This window comes from Ceratotherium simum, chromosome 8 (assembly GCF_057802395.1).
Source record: "Ceratotherium simum simum isolate JZ-2026a chromosome 8, ASM5780239v1, whole genome shotgun sequence".
Lineage (NCBI taxonomy): Eukaryota > Metazoa > Chordata > Mammalia > Perissodactyla > Rhinocerotidae > Ceratotherium > Ceratotherium simum.
In genome coordinates this window covers 32,717,153-32,736,426 of record NC_141907.1, presented here as the reverse complement: position 1 = coordinate 32,736,426, position 19,274 = coordinate 32,717,153, and the positions used below count along the sequence as shown (strand labels likewise).

Here is a 19,274-nt window from a genome sequence, read left to right as displayed (position 1 = left end):
TTCTCCAAATAAGTCAAGAAAAAACTGAGATGCATTGTAAATTAGACCTCTGTGTTTAAAGAGTTCCCTCAAAACAGTGAGAATCTCTTGTTTTACTAAATATATGGTTTTTGAATTCTTTAAAGACTATAATTTACCCATCATAGGTGTTTAAATCTGACATACTAAATATACATTCCAATGCACTGGTTTGGAAAAAACACCAAGTCGGGGACTAGGAATGCGGTCATGATACTTTGGCACCCCATTATTCAGAGCCTCCAGCATCTCCTGCTTGTGAACTTGAAGAATGTAGCCAGGAACCCATAGAAGCCCAGCAAGAAGAGCAGGATCCCAGTGAATAATTTCTTCTTGTTCTTGGTTGTGTTTGTGTGTATGTACATGCAGGCACTCATTTTAATTTTCTTAAAGCTGAAAGGGCTCCTGCCTGCACAGCATGAGCTAAGGGCTTTATCCTTTCCTGCTGAAAGTCATAATTTGACTCCCACTCTTCTGGCTCCCCATACCTAGGAAAAATCACTTATGAACCAACAGTTTCCACATTAAGCTGACAGTTTCTCTGTTTACCAATTGTATGTGAGTTAATTGATTTTCTAGAAACTTGTATAGCAAGACAGGTCATACATTACCGTTTTTTTTATCGTAGTCCCAAAGAGAAGCCTACTCGTCCTTCTAGTGACACCTAAAGGAAGAGAGATCTCTTTTAGTGCTGAAGGAAAACATTGGCTATGTTGGTCTTAGAGACTATTGAGTAACTATACCTATGGTCATTTTCATTTTCATTTTACTCTGAATTTGCTTCAGTTCAATTATAAATATTTATTTATTTATTTATTGTGTGTGTGTGTGTGTGTGTACGTACCAGGAAGATCAGCCCTGAGCTAACATCCATGCCAATCCTCCTGTTTTTTTTTTTTTTAATTTTTTGTTTATTGCAGTAACATTGGTTTATGACATTGTATAAATTTCAGGTGTACATCATTATACTTCTATTTCTGCATGGATTACATCATGTTCACCACCCAAATACCAATTACAACCCATCACCACACACGTACCGAATTATCCCTTTCACCCTCCTCCCTCCCCCCTTCCCCTCTGGTAACCATCAATCCAATCTCTGTCTCTATGTGTGTGTTGATTGTTGTTATTATCTACTACTTAATGAAGGAAATCATGCGGTATTTGACCTTCTCCCTCTGACTTATTTCACTTTGCATAATACCCTCAATGTCCATCCATGTTGTCACAAATGACTGGATTTCATCATTTCTTATGGCTGAGTAGTATTCCATTGTGTATATATACCACATCTTCTTTAACCATTCGTCCCTTGATGGGCACTTAGGTTGCTTCCAAGTCTTGGCTATTGTGAATAACGCTGCAGTGAACAACAGAAGACCCCGAATAGCTAAAGGAATCCTGAGAAAAAAGAACAAAGCTGGAGGTATCACACTCCCTGATTTCAAAATATACTACAAAGCTATAGTAACCAAAACAGCATGGTACTGGCACAAAAACAGACACACAGATCAATGGAATAGAATTGAAAGCCCAGAAAGCCAATCCTCCTCTTTTTGCTGAGGGAAGACTGGCCCTGAGCTAACATCCGTGCCGATCTTCCTCCACTTTATATGGGAGGCCACCACAGCATGGCCTGACGAGCGGTGTGTCGGTGTGCGCCCGGGATCCGAACCCGGGCCGCCAGCAGCGGAGCGCACGCACTTAACCACTATGCCATGGGGCCGGCCCCTTCAGTTCAATTATATAGTACCTCAACTTACTGGAGTGTTTTGTAACCATTCAAAATTGCGGTTGAGAGAATGTTTCATGCTAATGATATGTTCACTAAAATTGTGATACAAAATTTTGTACATTGTAAAGTAGAATGGAATTGTGATTAAGAATTTAGACTTTGGAGTTAGTATTGGATATAAATTAGCTAACCTCCCCCAAACTCAAGTTTCTTCATCAGTAGAGTAGGAATGATAGCACCTGCCTCCTGCCAGTGGTTGTGAGGATTAAATGAGATAACAAAGTAAAGTTCTTAGTATATTGGGCCGGCCCCATGGCTTAGCGGTTAAGTGCGCACGCTTCGCTACTGGCGGCCTGGGTTAGGATCCCGGGTGCGCACCAACGCACTGCTTCTCCGGCCATGCTGGGGCTGCGTCCCACATACAGCAACTAGAAGGATGTGCAACTATGACGTACAGCTATCTACTGGGGCTTTGGGGGAAAAAAAAAAGGAGGAGGATTGGCAATAGATGTTAGCTTGGAGCTGGTCTTCCTCAGCAGAAAGAGGAGGATTGGCATGGATGTTAGCTCAGGGCTGATCTTCCTCACAAAAAAAAATAAAAGTTCTTAGTATAGTACCTATCACATACAAGTTCCCAATACATATTTATTGTAATAATTGTAATTATGTACGTGTATTACATATGTAGTTATGTATGTAATTATGTGAAAGTGTGCATATTTTGAGACTAGAAAAAATACATAATAATGATAATTGTGTTAGAGCAGTGAGTTAATCCACATTAATTTCTAAGTATTCCGTACTGTTATTTTTATTATATAATATGTAACATAAATTATAAGTTGTTATAATAAATAATTTAAAAAATAATATAATTTTTAAATTTTAACATATTGTTGTATTTAAATATATTTCAAATAGTATGAGAAAGTATTCCTATTCCACACTGATAAAACATACAGGTATCTGTTATATATTGGTGTCTTAGAGGCAGTCAGACAAATGACATTAACAGCAAGCTGTAATGATTTGAGCATATAGAGAGAGCATTTGGTTCTGAGATTGACTAAACACAACAGCTAAGTAACGTGACTCATATGCTCCAGCCACAGTGGCTTTGTGTTTCCTCATCACCAACTCATAGGCACCTTTTCACCTAGGAGCCTTTCCTAGTTGTTTACTCTGCCTGGAATGCCTGGAATGCTCATCTGCTTGATCTTTGCTATCATGCAGATAGCCCCTTAAGTGTTACTGCCTCTGTCTGCCTAATTTAAAGTGGCTGCTGCCACTGTGTCATGCCATCCTATTTTCGGTACCTGCTTGGCTCTCTGACATTTTTATAATATACTTGTTAATTGTCTGATTTCCCCCACAAGACTGTTTGATCCATAAGAGTAGAAACTTTGTCTTTTTCACACCATAGCCCCAGTACCTGAAATTATACTTGGCACAGAGTAGGCATTCTGTAAATATTTTGAATAAGTGAATAAATGATTGTTGTGTTATAACTGGACATAATTAATGAGCATCTCACATTTCTAAATAAACATTTTTATATAGCTACACAAATATTTTTTATCTCTTATCCCATGCGTATCTCTTAGGTATCTTTAACTTGATGTCGTTATCAGCAGTGTTCAGTGATTTAAGGCCCAAATAGTAAATATTTAAGGCTTGGGGTCTCTGTGGGAACTACTCAACTCAACTGTTGTAATGAAAGCAACACTGTGTAAATGAATGGGTGTGGCTATGTTTCAGGAAAACTATTTATAAAAATAGGTCTCCAGCCTACAGGTTGTAGTTTGGTGACCCCTGCTGTAGGCCATAAACCCACTACAAGGGTGTGGGGTGAAACCCAGACACAGATAGTCACAGGGAGGAGAAAAAAGAACAGTGAGCATCTGGTAGAGTCACACTGGAAAAGGAGGATGGGACTGATAGAGGCATGAGGAAGGAGCCTAGAGCTGGTGATGTGGCCCTACATGGAAGTAGATTTGTGAGGAAATGGATGTATAAAGATTTCGGGGCTTTGTAATGGAAATCATGTAATTTATAGATATCACTGAGCTAACGACAGCAAGTCAGACCTTGAGACAAGGACAAATAGGGCTATAGCCAAAAGCCAAGGCTGGCATTGTATTACATAACGTACAATGAACTGATAATTTATTGGTCGTTTAGATCACAGCCATAGATTTTGGGATATGCTATGTCATTGCTAAAGGTTAAACCCAGGATAATCAGTTGAGTAGATTTGATATCTTAGTGATTTAGATCGTTCTTGTTCAATCCAAAGACCTTTTCACCTAATAAATCTCTTTTTGTTTTACATTCTCTACAATGCTACTTGGAGGTGGAGGAGTAATGGGGAAAAATACATACGCTTATAAAAATGTAAGAACCTTTCTAGAGAGATAGACAAAAAACTGAGTGCTGGGGAGGCTGAAGGACAGGAGAGAATGGGAGATTTACCTTGCACAGAATATCATTTTGTACTTTTGAATTTTGTACTGTATATACATATTAATTATTGGGAAAAAATAAAATATATGCAAATTAAGAGGTTTATTTGTTCCATTTTGTGATCCAAGGGTCTAATAGTCTTTTTTCCAATTTCTTTAGAATGTATAATTTTTAAAGAGTTTTTGGATTGATTTCTTTCATGTTTAGAAAGGGCAGCATATTTTGATATTAATTAAGATCTATTTTCCCATTCTAATTCAAATAGGACTACTTTTAGTGGTACACCAAAGCAAGCCTGATCGTCTTAGAAAACAATATACAAAATGATTTGTTTAGTTATTAATTTCAATAATTGTTTAGATGAGGTCATAATTTGTGTGGCACAGTAATAATAATAGCTAACATATCTTGGATTGTTTCTACATTTCACATGCATCTCTATTTTAATCCTCACTAGTACTCAGATATAGGTAATATTATCCCCATTTTACCAGATGAGGAAAGCGAAGCTTAGAGGTGTTAAAGAACTTGCCCAAGGTCTTGAAACTCCAGGCAGCTGCAGAACCAGACTTTAAATCAACGTCTGGGGCCGGCCCTGTGGCTTGGTGGTTAAGTGCGCGCGCTGCAATGCTGGTGGCCCGGGTTCGGATCCCGGGTGCGCATCGAGGCACCACTTCTCCGTCCATCCTGAGGCCGAGTCCCACATACAGCAACTAGAAGGATGTGCAGCTATGACATACAACTATCTACTGGGGCTTTGGGGGGAAAAATTAAATAAATAAAATCTTTAAAAAAATAAAAAAAATAAAAAAAAAAAAATCAACGTCTGTCTTTCTGCAGAGCCCCTGCTTAACCAGCTAAGCATGACTGCTCTGTAATTGCTTCCCCAAACAATTGTAGGTTATGAGTTACTGCTTTAATGGAGAGAGGGTGTCATTATCAAGTAATGAGGCTGAATTGAAAAGTTGCATGCTCCTTATTCTCTTTACTGTGTAGTCATCTCTGTTTTAAGATTTATGAGATTATCATTTCTAAACATCCTAAAAGGCCTCAGCATAAGGCAAACATTCATAAAAGGATGATGTATGTTTATTGATAGATAGGTTTTTTTCTGTTTAACATTCTTTTTAAAATTGATAATCACATGATTCTAAAAATAAATTATGTAAAAAGGTGAACATTGAAAACTTAGCTCCCATCTCTGTCAGAGCCTGCTCTATTCCTCCATCCCACCCTCAACCCCTATGGTAGCCATTTTTATTAGTTTCTTATTTATTCAACCACTGTTTATGCAGACGTAAGCAAAGAGGAAAAAGATATGTTCCTTCCTTTCAAAGGTGCATTTTCTACAAATTGAATCTGTTTTTTCTCTGTCTACTTCTAATTTTCAATAAGAAAAAAAATCTAGGGCCGGCCCCGTGGCTTAGCGGTTAAGTGAGCGCGCTCCACTGCTGGCGACCCGGGTTCGGATCCCGGGCTCACACCGACATGCTGCTTCTCCGGCCATGCTGAGGCCACGTCCCACATACAGCAACTAGAAGGATGTGCAGCTATGACACACAACTATCTATTGGGGCTTTGGGGGGAAAAAATAAATAAAAATAAAGTCTTTAAAAAAAAAAAGAAAAGAAAAAAAATCTAGGGGCCAGCCTGGTGGCACAAGTGGTTAAGTGCACGCGCTCCACTGTGGTGGCCCAGGGTTCGCAGTTTCGGATCCCGGGCGCGCACTGACGCACTGCTGGGCAAGCCGTGCTGTGGCGGCGTCCCATATAAAGTGGAGGAAGATGGGCACGGATGTTAGCCCAGGGCCAGTCTTCCTCAGCAAAAAAAGAGGAGGATTGGCAGATGTCAGCACAGGGCTGATCTCCCCACAAAAAAAAAAAAAAAGAAAAGAAAAAAAATCTCCTTAACAAAGTTTACTCTTTTTCTAGTAGCTCTCCTCTATAGTTTAGTGCGTTTTCCTTTGGAAAGTCTAAAACATATGGCAGCAGGAGTTTCTGTCCTAAATTTAAGTAGGTGAATTGCACTAGATCACAGTACATTTGAAAGTTATTTTGAGTAGAAAAAAATTCCCCCAAACTGAACAGCCCCTCAACGTGTTCTGTGTTTGTAGCTGATTTTGAAGGTAACAATATATACTGTGGTAGCATTCACTAAAAAACAAAACATTTTTCTAATAAATCGTATCCATTTTTGGTTAAGTCCAGTGGCTAACTTCTTTTCTTCTTGTTCATTGTAGTTGAGGCAGTCCCAGTCCTACTGCACAGACACAGAATGTCTTCAGGAATGTAAGTAACGATGGGAGAGGAGGAGGCTTGGCATTGGGGGCAGAATTAGAGGCCAGATGACTATGAATATTAGTCTCAGAAGTTATTCTTACAGTTTTCTCTTTAAGGAAGTGGTTCTCAGTTATGTATTTCCTACTTAAATATTTAATTTTTTAACTTAAAAAATTGTGTTTTTCCTGCCTCAAAAACAAACCCTGTTCATTGAAGAAAATTATAAAATCACAAATAAACAAAAAAGAAAAGGAAAAACTTCCAGAATACTAAAAGATAACTGTTGTTGACAGCTTGGTGTAAACCCTTCCAGACCTTTTTCTTGGCACATATGTATGTAACAGGGCACTTTTTGTCTGGCTAAACTGGAACGTCGAGGCTACCAGCGCAAACCCCTCACCCTTTCCCTAGCATCTGTTTGCATCCATTGGTAGCTGTGAGAACTTCTGAGTGAAGGAAGAAGGACATTCTTTCCCAAGGTTTGAAAGCTTTGGGAGCCTGTGGAGTCATTCCTTTGGCTCTGACCTTAGCATTTTCAAGAGGGCCTGGACAGAGGTTTCTCCATGTGGCTTTATGGACAGTGGTGAAGGTAAAGTGAGAATCAGAGCAGGAAGATGGGTCCTGCATGGTGAATGTGGCTGACAAACCTGGTGTCCATTATGTAAGGCATCTTTTTTCAGGACAGTAACAACTTGAGGGATACTTTGAGGGGAAATAGTAACTAACATTTAAGCCAGTTCAGTCTTGTGCCATAATAATTTGACTGTAAGAATGGAAGTATGACATTCACAGGATGGTGAAGCCTGGCACAATTAGATTTCATACACACTTAACAAAAATGGGATCACTTTGTATGTGTTGTTTTTCACTACTGTATTATGAATATATCAGTATATATTTATCTTAAAAATGTTTACTGACTAAATAATAATCTATTATGGGGATGCACCAGTGTTTAAATAATTCCCTTTTGTTGGAATCTTAGGTTGCCGATGTATTTTTTGCTATTATAAATAATACTTGAACAAACATCCTTTGCACATTTTAAGGCTTTTGACATATTGCCAAATTGCATTTATTAAAAGCTAGTTGCTTATATTTAACATCTCTGAAGCTGAACTCCACTTTGTTATATATATGAAACTAAAACAAAACACAGTAAAGGTACCGTTATAAAGTGGCTTGTTATTACATCATTAATTATTGTTATTACTGTATGAGCTGGGCATCCCATTAAATTCTGTAAATATAGCAACTTAGAGAGAAATGGGAGCTGGTCCAGTGCCTAGCCCAAAGTAGAAATTTTGTCAGAACGTAGTCCACTGGTGCAACAGGGTAATAATTACAAGCCTCCAGACAAGAAGGCAATGGTGATGTGCAGACATTGTGCTGGTTGATGGGATGATGGGTGGTGGTTCCCCTATCCAGATTTCTTTATGTTGCTTCCTCAGTAGCATTCATTAATCTACCATATACCCTCTCATAAGCAGCTCAAATTTTTGCCTCAGCAGGTAAAGCTAAAACCTGTTCTTTTAGTTGAAAATAATGTTATTGAACTCCTTATGGGAGAACAAGTATTTATTACATTTGTGGTGTTTGTGACCCTTGAGCCAGCCTCACCTGAAAACCAAATATACTCTTATCTCTGTGAGTGACATTTTACTTCCTTAATCCACACATAAAGGCAAAACTCTAGAGCTCGAATATTAATTTAGTCATATTGGCCAGTTTTTTTCCCCCAAGTTCTTTTAGCATTTGGTGGAAATCCTCTGACAGCCATGACTTTAAATAGTTTAAGCAGTTGTTACCTCTGGGTGATAGAATTACTTTTTTGTATATTCTAAACTTCCCAATGAGTTTATGCTGTTTTCATGAAATATATATTAATCAGGGGTTCCCATGACCCCCTCCTTAGGTTCAGTAATTTGCTAGAGTTGCTCACAGCAATCAGGAAAACAGTTTACTTACTGTTACCAGCTTATTATAGAGGATACCACTCAGGAACAGCCAAATGGAAGAGATGCACAGGGCGAGGTATGGGGGCAAGGAGCTCTGCAGCTTCCCTGCCCTCTCTCGGTGCAGCACCCTCCCAGCACCTCAGTGTGTCCACCAACCAGGAAACTCTCTGAACCCCGTCATGGAGGTTCCATTCCATAGGCATGAATGAGTAAGCCACTGGCAATTGGTAATTAATTCCATCTCCAGCCCTCTCCTCTCGCTGGAGATCAAGGAGTAGAGCTGAAAGTTCCAACCCTCTAATCACGTGGTCAAACTCTGACACCCAGCCCCCAGCCTGAAGCTATCTAAGGGCTCACCAAGAGTCACCACATTAGCATAGACCCAGGTATGGTTGAAAGGGGGTTCTTTTTTTTTTTTTTTTTGCTGGGAAAGATTCACCCTGAGCTGATATCTGTTGCCAATATTCCTCTCTCTCTTTTTTTTCTTTCTTCCCCAAAGCCCCAGTGCATAGTTGTATATTCTAGTTGTAGGTGCTTCTAGTTCTTCTTTGTGAGCTGTTGCCACAGCATGGCTACTGACAGATGAGTGGTGTCGTTCTGCACCTGGGAACTCAACCAGGGCCGCTGAAGCAGAACGCATTGAACTTGAACCACTAGGCCATCAAGGCTGGCTCGAAAGGGGTTTGTTATGAATAACAAAAGTCATTCCTTTAGCCCCTATCACTCAGGAAATTCCAAGGGATTTAGGAGCTTTGTGCCAGGAACCAGGATGAAAGCCAAATATACATATTTCTTATTATATCACAATATCACAGTACCCATTGTGCCTGCTACAGTGTGTTGCATGTATTCGAGATGATTTAATTGAATATGGAGCTCATTACTTAATGTGGTAGCAGAATCTAGTTGCAGTCTGTTAGCAGATCTAGTTACTGCATGATTCTTTATATTGAGCTAAATTCCACTTCATTGTGACGTCCACCCACAGTTTTGTTCTCTAGTATAGAACAAGTCTGCTAACTCTTCTGAAAGACAACGAGTTGTATGGAAACTAGCTCTATTTCTAACTCAGATTTGGAGTAAATCAGCTTGAAAATGGGTAGCTATAGCCATCTTGTAAGGATATTGTAATTAATTACTGTTTACAACCCAAAAACTACAGGGTTAAAGCCTGTTGGTGCATTGTCCACTTTCACTGCTGTTCTGTTTCTACTTTTCCACTGGAAACCTACATAAGCTTATAGAAATAAGCCCTCAAGATCTTCCAGCTCTTAGAGCCTCCCTCTCTACTCTTCCGTCTTCCTGGTGTCCAGCTAAGTTATTAGCTTCATTGTGAATATTCCATTTGGCATCTTATTTGTAATACTCACTTTTTCTTGTAACCAAAGACTTAATTCTTAAGCAAAACGGAACTCTGTATCCTGGTGTACAAAGTCCTTTTACATTTTTATGATTTGATATCTTTCCAGACCATAGAGTAAAAATTATTTACCCTCTTAAGGCAAATAATTTCCAGGCAGTGAGGGAACAGATTTTATCTCCCTCATGTTATTGTGCCTCTTAATATTTATAAGTGCCAAAAAGTTATCACAAAATAAAAACCACAGTGGCCAGATGATTTAAAGGCCCGTTCACCTCTCTATACTGACTTTAAAATAGCTGCTCCTAATATTTGTTTGTGTTGGCTACGTGCAGTGTCAGGGAGTTTGAGTAGCATACCTGTTCTGAGACTTCATGAAGTGGGTCTTGTCATAAGGGACTGCGAATAATCACAGAAAGCCTACACTGATCCCATTCATCCCTGTTCCTTAATATTTCAAGAAGTCTAAGTCAGTTCAGATGCCCAGTATCTCCAACCCCAAGATATTTTAGGGCTACTTTTTTTGTTTAATTCTATTCATTTAACTTTTTATAAATGGTTCAAAAATCAAGAGTTAATTAGTGAACAGTGAAAAGTTGTCTTCCTGCTCATATTCTCCCATCTACCCATGTCCTATCTCTAGGTACTACAGTCATGCACCAAATAACAACGTTTCGATCAGTGACGGACTGTGCATACCACAGTGGTGCCATAAGATTAGTACCATATATCTTAGGTTTGTAGTAGGCTATACCCTCTAGGTTTGTGTAAGTACACTGTGTGATGTTTGAACAACAGTGAAATCACCCATCAACGCATTTCTCAGAATGATCCCCGTTGTTAAGTGACGCATGACTATATTAGCCTTCTATGTTTCTTTCCAGAATTTCTTTATTCATGTACAAGCAAAATACGTATTATTTGCCCTCCTTTCTTTGTACACACTGTTTTTCATCTCCTTTTCTTCTTCTGTCAAAAAATAGCATATCTTAGGGCCAGCCCCATGGTGTAGTGGTTAAATTAAGTTAAGTGCATTCCGCTTCGGCAGCCCAGGGTTCACGGGTTCGGATCCCAGTTGCGGACCTACGTCACTCATCAGCCATGCTGTGGTGGTGACCCACATGCAAAAATAGAGGAAGATTGGCACAGATGTTAGCTCAGGGCTAATCTTCCTCAAGCAAAAAACGAGGAAGATTGGCAACAGATGTTAGCTCAGGGTGAATCCTCCTCACACACACAAAAAAAATAGCATATCTCATGGAGGCTTCTCTCAACATTTTTTACAGCTTTATAATATTCCATTGTACAGATATACCATAATTTATTAATCAGACACTCTTAGCAGACATCTAGGTTTGTTTCCAGATTTGTGTTAATAACCTTGTACAGTATGCCCATGTGAAAGTACATTCTAGAGCCAGTCTAAATTTGTGAGACTGCTGTAAACAGAAAAACATTGACTGTGATCAAGAGCTTCAACTCGAATTGGTTCAGCTCTTATCCTTTACTCTGAGGTGGGCCTTGAGTTATTGGGGAAGAAGAAAAATGATCTTATCAAACCTTGGAGGTCAGGAAAGCTATATCCATTTAGCCTCTAAGAAGAGAAATTCTGCTGCATACTACTACCCTTCAGAAATTTTAGAGGCATCCTTCACTTCATTTTCTTCCTCCTCCTACCACCAGTCCAGTCAGTCACCAAGTGTTGTGCTTCTTCCATCCTGTTACCATTTGTATTTGATCCATTTCTATTTCCCCTTCACCATCTTATCCAGCCTAGTTATTCACACCAGGATCTATCTGCACTCAGTCTTTTCTGTGCTCTAGTTGATCCTAATACTGGTAATGGCTAATGTTTATTGTGTACCAGGCATTGTGCTAAACTGCTTTTCATGTACTGACCATTTTGATCCTCACAACTACTCTGAGAGATGATGATAATATTTCCATTTCACAGGTAAAGAAATTGAGGCACAGAGATTATATAGCTAAGAGGTGGTAGAGTCAAACAGCTTTGAGATGGTCTCAGTTCTTAAAAAGTCAGTGACCTAATTAGGAGAAATAGGAAACCATTCCTTCAAACTAGAAATGCCCCCCTAGTCCAAAGAAGACAGAGGAAAGAGTGGGCAGAAGAAATGGAGATTTTTACAGAAGAGAGAGGGGTGTAGGATATAGGTGAATAAATGGAGGTTAGTTGTAAGAACATGCCAGACAGAAAAATAATGAGTACCCGAGAAGGACTGAGTTTGTAAAGTTGGCAAATGCTGTCAGCCGAACTAGCATTGAACTATTACATCAGATTCATTTGGAAATTTTTTTTTTTTTAAAGATTTTATTTATTTATTTTATTTTCTCCCAAAGCCCCAGTAGATAGTTGTATGTCATAGCTGCACATCCTTCTAGTTGCTGTACGTGGGACACGGCCTCAGCAGGGCCGGAGAAGCGGTGCGTCAGTGCGCGCCGGGGATCCGAACCCTGGCCGCAAGCAGCGGAGTGTGCGCACTTAACCGCTAAGCCACGGGGCCGGCCCCTGGAAAGCTTTTAAAATATTGTTGGGGGGCCGGCCCCGTGGCTTAGCAGTTAAGTGCTCTCGCTCCGCTACTGGCAGCCCGGGTTTGGATCTCGGGTGTGCACCGATGCACCGCTTGTCCGGCCATGCTGAGGCGGTGTCCCATGTACAGCAACTAGCAGGATGTGCAACTACGACATGCAACTATCTACTGGGGCTTTGGGGAGAAAAAGGGAAAACAAGGAGGAGGATTGGCAATAGATGTTAGCTCAGGGCCAGTCTTCCTCACTAAAAAAAAAAATAAATAAATAAAATAAAATATTGTTGGTTTCTGACCCCACCCCTGAGCTGCTCCTGAGTTAGATGGTTTGAGGCAGGGCCTTAGAGTCATCACAGGCTATTCTGATGCACAGGCAAGCCAGGGAACCACTGGCTAAAGAAGGAGGAAGATATGAGGTTGACTAGAGCAGAGGATGCATTTTCTGAGAGACGGTAAGAGTTAATATTGATGAATATTGATTGATGAGTTAGGGCCAAATCATATGAGGAAAGGCCAGGCTGAAGACTTCAGAGTTGAAGCAGTAGGCAGTGGAGAGTGAGTCACTGGGTTGGTCAGCAGAGATGTGTTAAGAGCAGTGTTTTCAGCAGACTTTTTTGGCAGCAATATGCAGGAAGGAAAGGCTGCAATAGGAACCAAGCTAGGAGACAGTTACAGGGAACTAAGAATCATATTATGACTATGAGAGTCTTAAAAAGGAGTAGACATTTTGTCAGAGCTGCTTTGTCTATAAAGATGAATTAGTAAATTTTCAATCTGAGGTCTAACTCTCGGAAGCTTCAGAATCTTTTACTTGCAAAGAGTATCAAAAAGTTGTGACCCAGTTTCCAAATTGAATAACATAAGAATTGACACTGGGGTTAAACTTGTGGTCTGTATAATTAATCTGGCATTTTATTTCTGAGAGAGAGGGACAGCATATGGAAGGCACAGTTAACTTTCCTTTAACCTTAAATAGTTTAGTTTTACCTAATAGCTAGTTATAAGCTTATTTATCAAAAATCCTTTTTAAATCTGTATTTTCCAATTTGACTACCCACAGGACTCATAATTTTCAGGGGTCTGTCTCATTATGTGATGTTGTCAGAAATTATGACATAGCAAAGAGGTTAAGAGAACAGGCTCTGGAATAAGACTACTTGTATTTAAATCCCAGCTTTGTCACATACCAACTGTATGACATTGGGATTTAACCCCTCTCTTCCCCAGATTCCTTATCTATAAAATGAAGATATGATAGTACTACCATAAACTAAAACTATTAAAAGGGTTAAGAGAGATAATGTCTGGTTCAAAGTAGCCACTCAAATTTTAGCTATTATTTAGTAATAAAAATAATAGATAGTATTTGCTTGTTTAAAAAACACCACTCTTGCAGCAGTATAGAGGACAGAATTAGAGGAGACAAGAGCAGGTATGGGGAGATCAGTTAAGGCCATCGCAGTAGACTGGACAAGAGGTGATGAGCAAGTGTGGGAGTGGCGCCAGAAGTAGACAGATTTGAGTGATATTTAGGAAGTAAAATGGACAGAAATTTCATGGTAGATTAAATAGAGGGTCACTGGGAGAGAACCAAAGGTGTTTTCATAGGCTTCTGGCCTAACCAGCAGGATGAGTGGAGACCCAATTTGGTGGGGCATGGAAGATGGAGCAGGGAGATATGCTCGTGATTTTAGTTTGGGATATTGAGTGTATTAAGTGCAAGGTGGGATTTAGTCATCTGCATTTTTAAGAAGCTGCTGAATGGCTCTAATGTACATCATAGTTTAAGAACTGTTGATGTGAAGACAAAAAAAAAATAGAGAGCTATTGATGTAGATAGATAGTTGGATATTTGGGTCTAAAGTTCAGAGGAGTCAGGGCTGGGTATAAATTTAGGTGTGATCTGCATATAGAAGGTAAATGAAGCCACAGGTGAGGATGATAGTGTATAGAGCAAAAAGAGAAAGGAACCTAAAATTGACCATGAGGAATTCCAAATTTTAAAAGCCAGGAAGAGGAAAACGAGCATGTAAAGGAGTGGCTAAGTGTTTGAAAGAAAATCAGGTAGCAGTAATGGCACAGAAGACAAAGGATGAAAGTGTTTTTAAAAGGAAAGGAAGATCATGGAAAATGTGGACTAAAAATTACCCATTAGACTTAGCAGCTTGGAGGTATTATAGGTGACCTTTTAAAGAGCTGTTTGAATGATGATGGAGCTCTGGATACCAACCAGAGGAGTGAATGGGAGGCAGTGAAGTATAGACAGTAAATGAAGACAATTCTCAAGATGTTAGCTTTGAAAGTTGGACAGGGAAAGGGGTTGAGGGAGGGATTTTTTTTCCAAAAATGGGAGAAACTTGATCATGTTTAAGTGATTATGGGATGGCTACAATAGAGAAAGAGGTGTTGAATACACAAGAGACAGAGAGGCAAATGGATAGATCTCTGCAAGAACAATGGGATCCAAAGCTCAAGTGGAGAAATTGGTCTTAGTTATGAAGGGAGGCACATTTAGTAAAATAGGAGGGAACAAGGAAAGGAATGGATATGGATATAGAGGGAAAAAAATGCTGATGTATTGTGTGATAAGTAATGCAAACTTTGGTGACCCTGAGTACTGTGTTAGCTGTTTCTGGGGACGTGATTGAGTTGGAACCAAGTCTGCATTCCTATCCAGCTTACTCTTGAGCCAGCTCAGCTCTTTGCTTGACTTTGTCCCCTTTGGTTACGAACTCTTTGGCCTCAGTAGTGCCACCCATTCTCTTTCCTTTTTTGGGAGTGAGCCTGGGCCATTGGACCTCAATGCAATATATCAGCTTAATTTCAACATCTTATCTGGATTTCTTTTACTTTTTCCTGAGGCAGGGAGACCAAAATCAAACAGTTGTAGTCTTGACAAGCTATTTTAGCAACCATCTAGAGATATTTTTTTTTCTTTAGAAATCTAATTTTCCGGGCCGGCCCCGTGGCTTAGTGGTTAAGTGCACGCGCTCCGCTGCTGGCGGCCCGGGTTCGGATCCCGGGCGCGCACCGACACACGGCTTCTCCGGCCATGCTGAGGCCGCGTCCCACATACAGCAACTAGAAGGATGTGCAGCTATGACATACAACTATCTACTGGGGCTTTGGGGGGGAAAAAAATAAATTATTAAAAAAAAAAGAAATCTAATTTTCCATAATTTTCATTTCTGACAGTTGAGTTCTCTAATATACTTCAATAAAAAATCTGTTTCATTTATTAGAAATTTACTAAGCGCATACCATGGGCCAAACACTGTGCTAGGTACTTGTTATTCTGAATTGAATAGGATATGGCTGCTTCAAGGAGCTGGGAAAGACTGATAACCTACACACACACAGACCTGACATTTTTCTCTTGATAAATGCATAGACTTTAAAATATCTAGATTTGAATCCAACTTGTTTTTGCAAAAAAGAAGGTTAAATTAACCTCTCTTTGGTTGACAATATCATTAAAGCAATCTTTAATTTATATATTATACAACCCAGATGTTCCCTTTTCCTTAAGTTCTGTTATTTTTTCATGCTGCTTCTGTAATTAAAATGCAGAATCCACCCCACCCTCCTCACCCCACCTCTACCCCCGCCAAAGTAGAGTGTCTTTACTGTGTATCAGGTGAATCTTAACCTGGGTTCTGTAGATCTCAGTATATCTGTGGATTGGTGGCTTTGTGGGTCCATGAACCTTTCACAGTTATATGCAAAATTGTTGAATGTGTATATGTGGATTCTTACAGTGGAAAGAGTTCTTAATTTTATCAAATTCTCAAGGAATTGTATTACTCCCAAATATTAAGAACTACTACACTATTAAAATCTTTATTTAATAGGCTTTGGCTTATGACTGTTTTACACCATTTACCATTTAGATTTTCTCACAGGAGGAAGGGGAAGTTGAAGCTGTAATACTTCATAATTGCACTTCTTAAAATTATTATTACAATTTTTGATATTAATACAATATTTGAAGTTGACATTTAAACATTAGAATTTGTTACCTTTATCTAACAATATTATAACCTCATGCTACAGTTTTTGTTGCAAATACATTTTTTTGTTTGTCTTTAGTACCAGGACCCTCTGGTGATAATGGCATCAGTATTACCATGATCTTGATGGCCTGGATGGTTATTGCAGTGATCTTGTTTCTACTGAGACCTCCTAATCTAAGAGGATCCAACCTAACTGGAAAGCCAACCAGTCCTCATAATGTAAGTGTTATGGATTAGAAATCCATTTGGGTAGGGGGATGGACATGGCCTGGGAAGAGGGAGGAGTTATTTTGACTGAAATATCTGAATTAGCAACAGAAGATTTAAGTCATGGAGTTAAGTTCTTCCTATGTAGTCCTAGTAAATCTTGCAACCCCAAATGACTTAGTCTTCGTGGAGTTACATGTAGAAAGAAGCACAGACTAGTACCCCCAAAATAAATGAATTCCAGTCTTTACTCACATGAGAAACATAAAAAATGATCCAGTTCATAATCCACTGCAATATTTCTTAAATCCACTTCTATCCACTTCAGACTTGATCCCTTGCCTCTCATGCTAATAGCTCCCTAAATTCTCTTACAAGCTACAGTTCAAATGTTTTCCCCCTACTTCATTTTCTCCTCTTCTGTCCTAGCTATTTAAGTGCAGTAGAGACACTGAGCCTATCTGGCTAAATCCTGTTTTCCCATCCTGTTTCTCTCAAACTCATTTTTCTAGTTCCGCATCACAGTAGATCAAGTGAGCTGGCAAAAGGAGAGGTAGGAATCATTCATGTTGATAAATCCTGATAGTTATGATTACAACCATTTATAGAACCTTCTAAATGAAAAACATGATAGATAAAGTGACCCAACAGGGAGTTTTCATTACTGTCTTTAATAGAGCCTCTATTAAAGGATTCCTTTTAATTGTTTTCACAGAGCCAGTATTTATGTATGTTTTCTTTTCCATTTGATTTGGAGATCATCTCTTTAAAAATATTTCCCTGATGGATTCATTTATTGAACACCAAATTATCCCACTAATTCCCTTCTCCAGCCTTCACCATGTGAATTCCTAAAATACTTGCTTCGTTTCCCTAGTCTTGTGTTGTTAATATTAGAAGTTCAGTTAGACTAATTTCTTATATAGGAGAAAGCAAATGTGCAGTGTTAATTGGTCAGTGCTTTTGCTTTTTTGGGAGTAGAACATTAAGATATATAGCATGCTGACATTAATTAAGAAAGAAGGCATCATTAGCACTATATAAAAAGCCTTAAATTTATTTTTGGTTTTTCTTGGAGAGGGGGGTTCCATAAAGCAGATTGCGTATTGTCTTTTTTTTTTTTTTAAAGATTTTATTTATTTATTTTTTCCCCCCAAAGCCACAGTAGATAGTTGTATGTCATAGCTGCACATCCTTCTACTTGCTGTATGTGGGACGCGGCCTCAGCATGGCCGGAGAAGCGGTGCGTTGGTGCGCACCCGGGATCTGAACCCCGGGCTGCCAGCAGCCGAACGCGCGCACCTAACCGCTAAGCCATGGGGCCGGCCCTGCATATAGTCTTGATAAAGTACTTTTTCCTTAGCCTTTTTTCTTACTTTCTATGTACAGTTCTTATTACTTTCTTATCAAAGAGCAATTTCTTGGGGCCGGCCCGGTGGCATAGTGGTTAAGTTTGCACGTTCCACTTGGGCGGCCTGGTGTTCATCGGTTCGGATCCTGGGCACGGACCTACTCACTGCTTATCAGCCATGCTGAGGTGACGTCCCACATAGAGCAACTAGAAGGATGTACAACTATGATATACAACTATCTACTGGGGCTTTGGGGAGAAAATGAAAAAAGGAGGAAGATTGGCAACAGATGTTAGCTCAGGGCAAATCTTCCTCAAAAAAAAAAAGCAAGCAGTTTCTTCAGTTTTTGGAGCTAAAGAAATCCAACTTAATAACCTGACTTACCAGCCATTAAAAGTGACAGGAATGCAGGATTACAGTCCTCTGGGCCTTAGTTCATTGTAGGCCGGCGGTTCTAGGAGTAATAATCCTATTGCCCTAGGAATAAGCAAGAAAATGTATCGACTAATTCCGAGTAGAAAAATTGATCACCCTCAACTAGGGCCTCATATAGCATGACAGAGTAAATAAAATGGAATCTTCCTGAAGATTCCTAAAAGCTTTGATCTTTCCTTTACTGTTCAGATGCTTTCTATTGCAAGTAACAAAAATCAGCTCAACCTGGTTTAAATAAGTGTCTTTATTGGTTTACACATCAGAAAATCCAGAGGTAGGGTCAGTGTTTAGAAAGTTTAACAGTGTCATCCAAGACCTAGTTTCTTTCCTCATACCACCAGCTTCATTCCAAGGTGGGCTCCCCTTGTGGTCACAGGAAGGCTGACAATAGCAACTGGAGCGGCATGCTTTCCTCATTGACATTCTTTTTTTTTTTTTTTTTGTGAGGAAGATCAGCCCTGAGCTAACGTCCGTGCTAATCCTCCGCTTTTTTTTTGTTGAGGAGGACCGGCTCTGAGCTAACATCCATTGCCAATCCTCCTCCTTTTTTTCCCCAAAGCCCCAGTAGTTGTATGTCATAGTTGCACATCCTTCTAGTTGCTGTATGTGGGACGTGGCCTCAGCATGGCCGGAAAGCAGTGCTTCGGTGCGCGCCCGGGATCTGAACCCGGGCCACCAGTAGCAGAGCGTGCGCACTTAACTGCTAAGCCATGGGGCCGGCCCCCTCATTGACATTCTGTAGTGAGAAACAAAAGTCTCTAGCTTCACTTTGATTGTATCTGGGCTCAATCAGTCACCTTAGCAAGAGAGATGAGACTACCTTTATTGGTTTAACGATCACCTCTGGAGCTGTCAGGGAGAGCAGTCTCACCCAAATCATATCACTGTTACACAATTTTCCTTTC

The 19,274-nt window shown here is 39.7% G+C and overlaps 1 protein-coding gene across 3 annotated transcripts in view; it reads left to right on the top strand.

Moving 5' to 3' along the window:
* The window catches only part of SMIM14 (small integral membrane protein 14), a 64,874-nt gene that overhangs the window by 42,256 nt on the left and 3,344 nt on the right, over positions 1–19,274 (top strand). For all 3 annotated transcript variants that reach the window (XM_087434209.1, XM_004418992.3, XM_087434210.1), the window contains exons 3-4: positions 6,459–6,507; positions 16,452–16,594. In XM_087434209.1, coding sequence (XP_087290335.1) covers positions 6,459–6,507; positions 16,452–16,594 — 192 coding nt within the window. The remainder of the gene's footprint in view (positions 1–6,458; positions 6,508–16,451; positions 16,595–19,274) is intronic.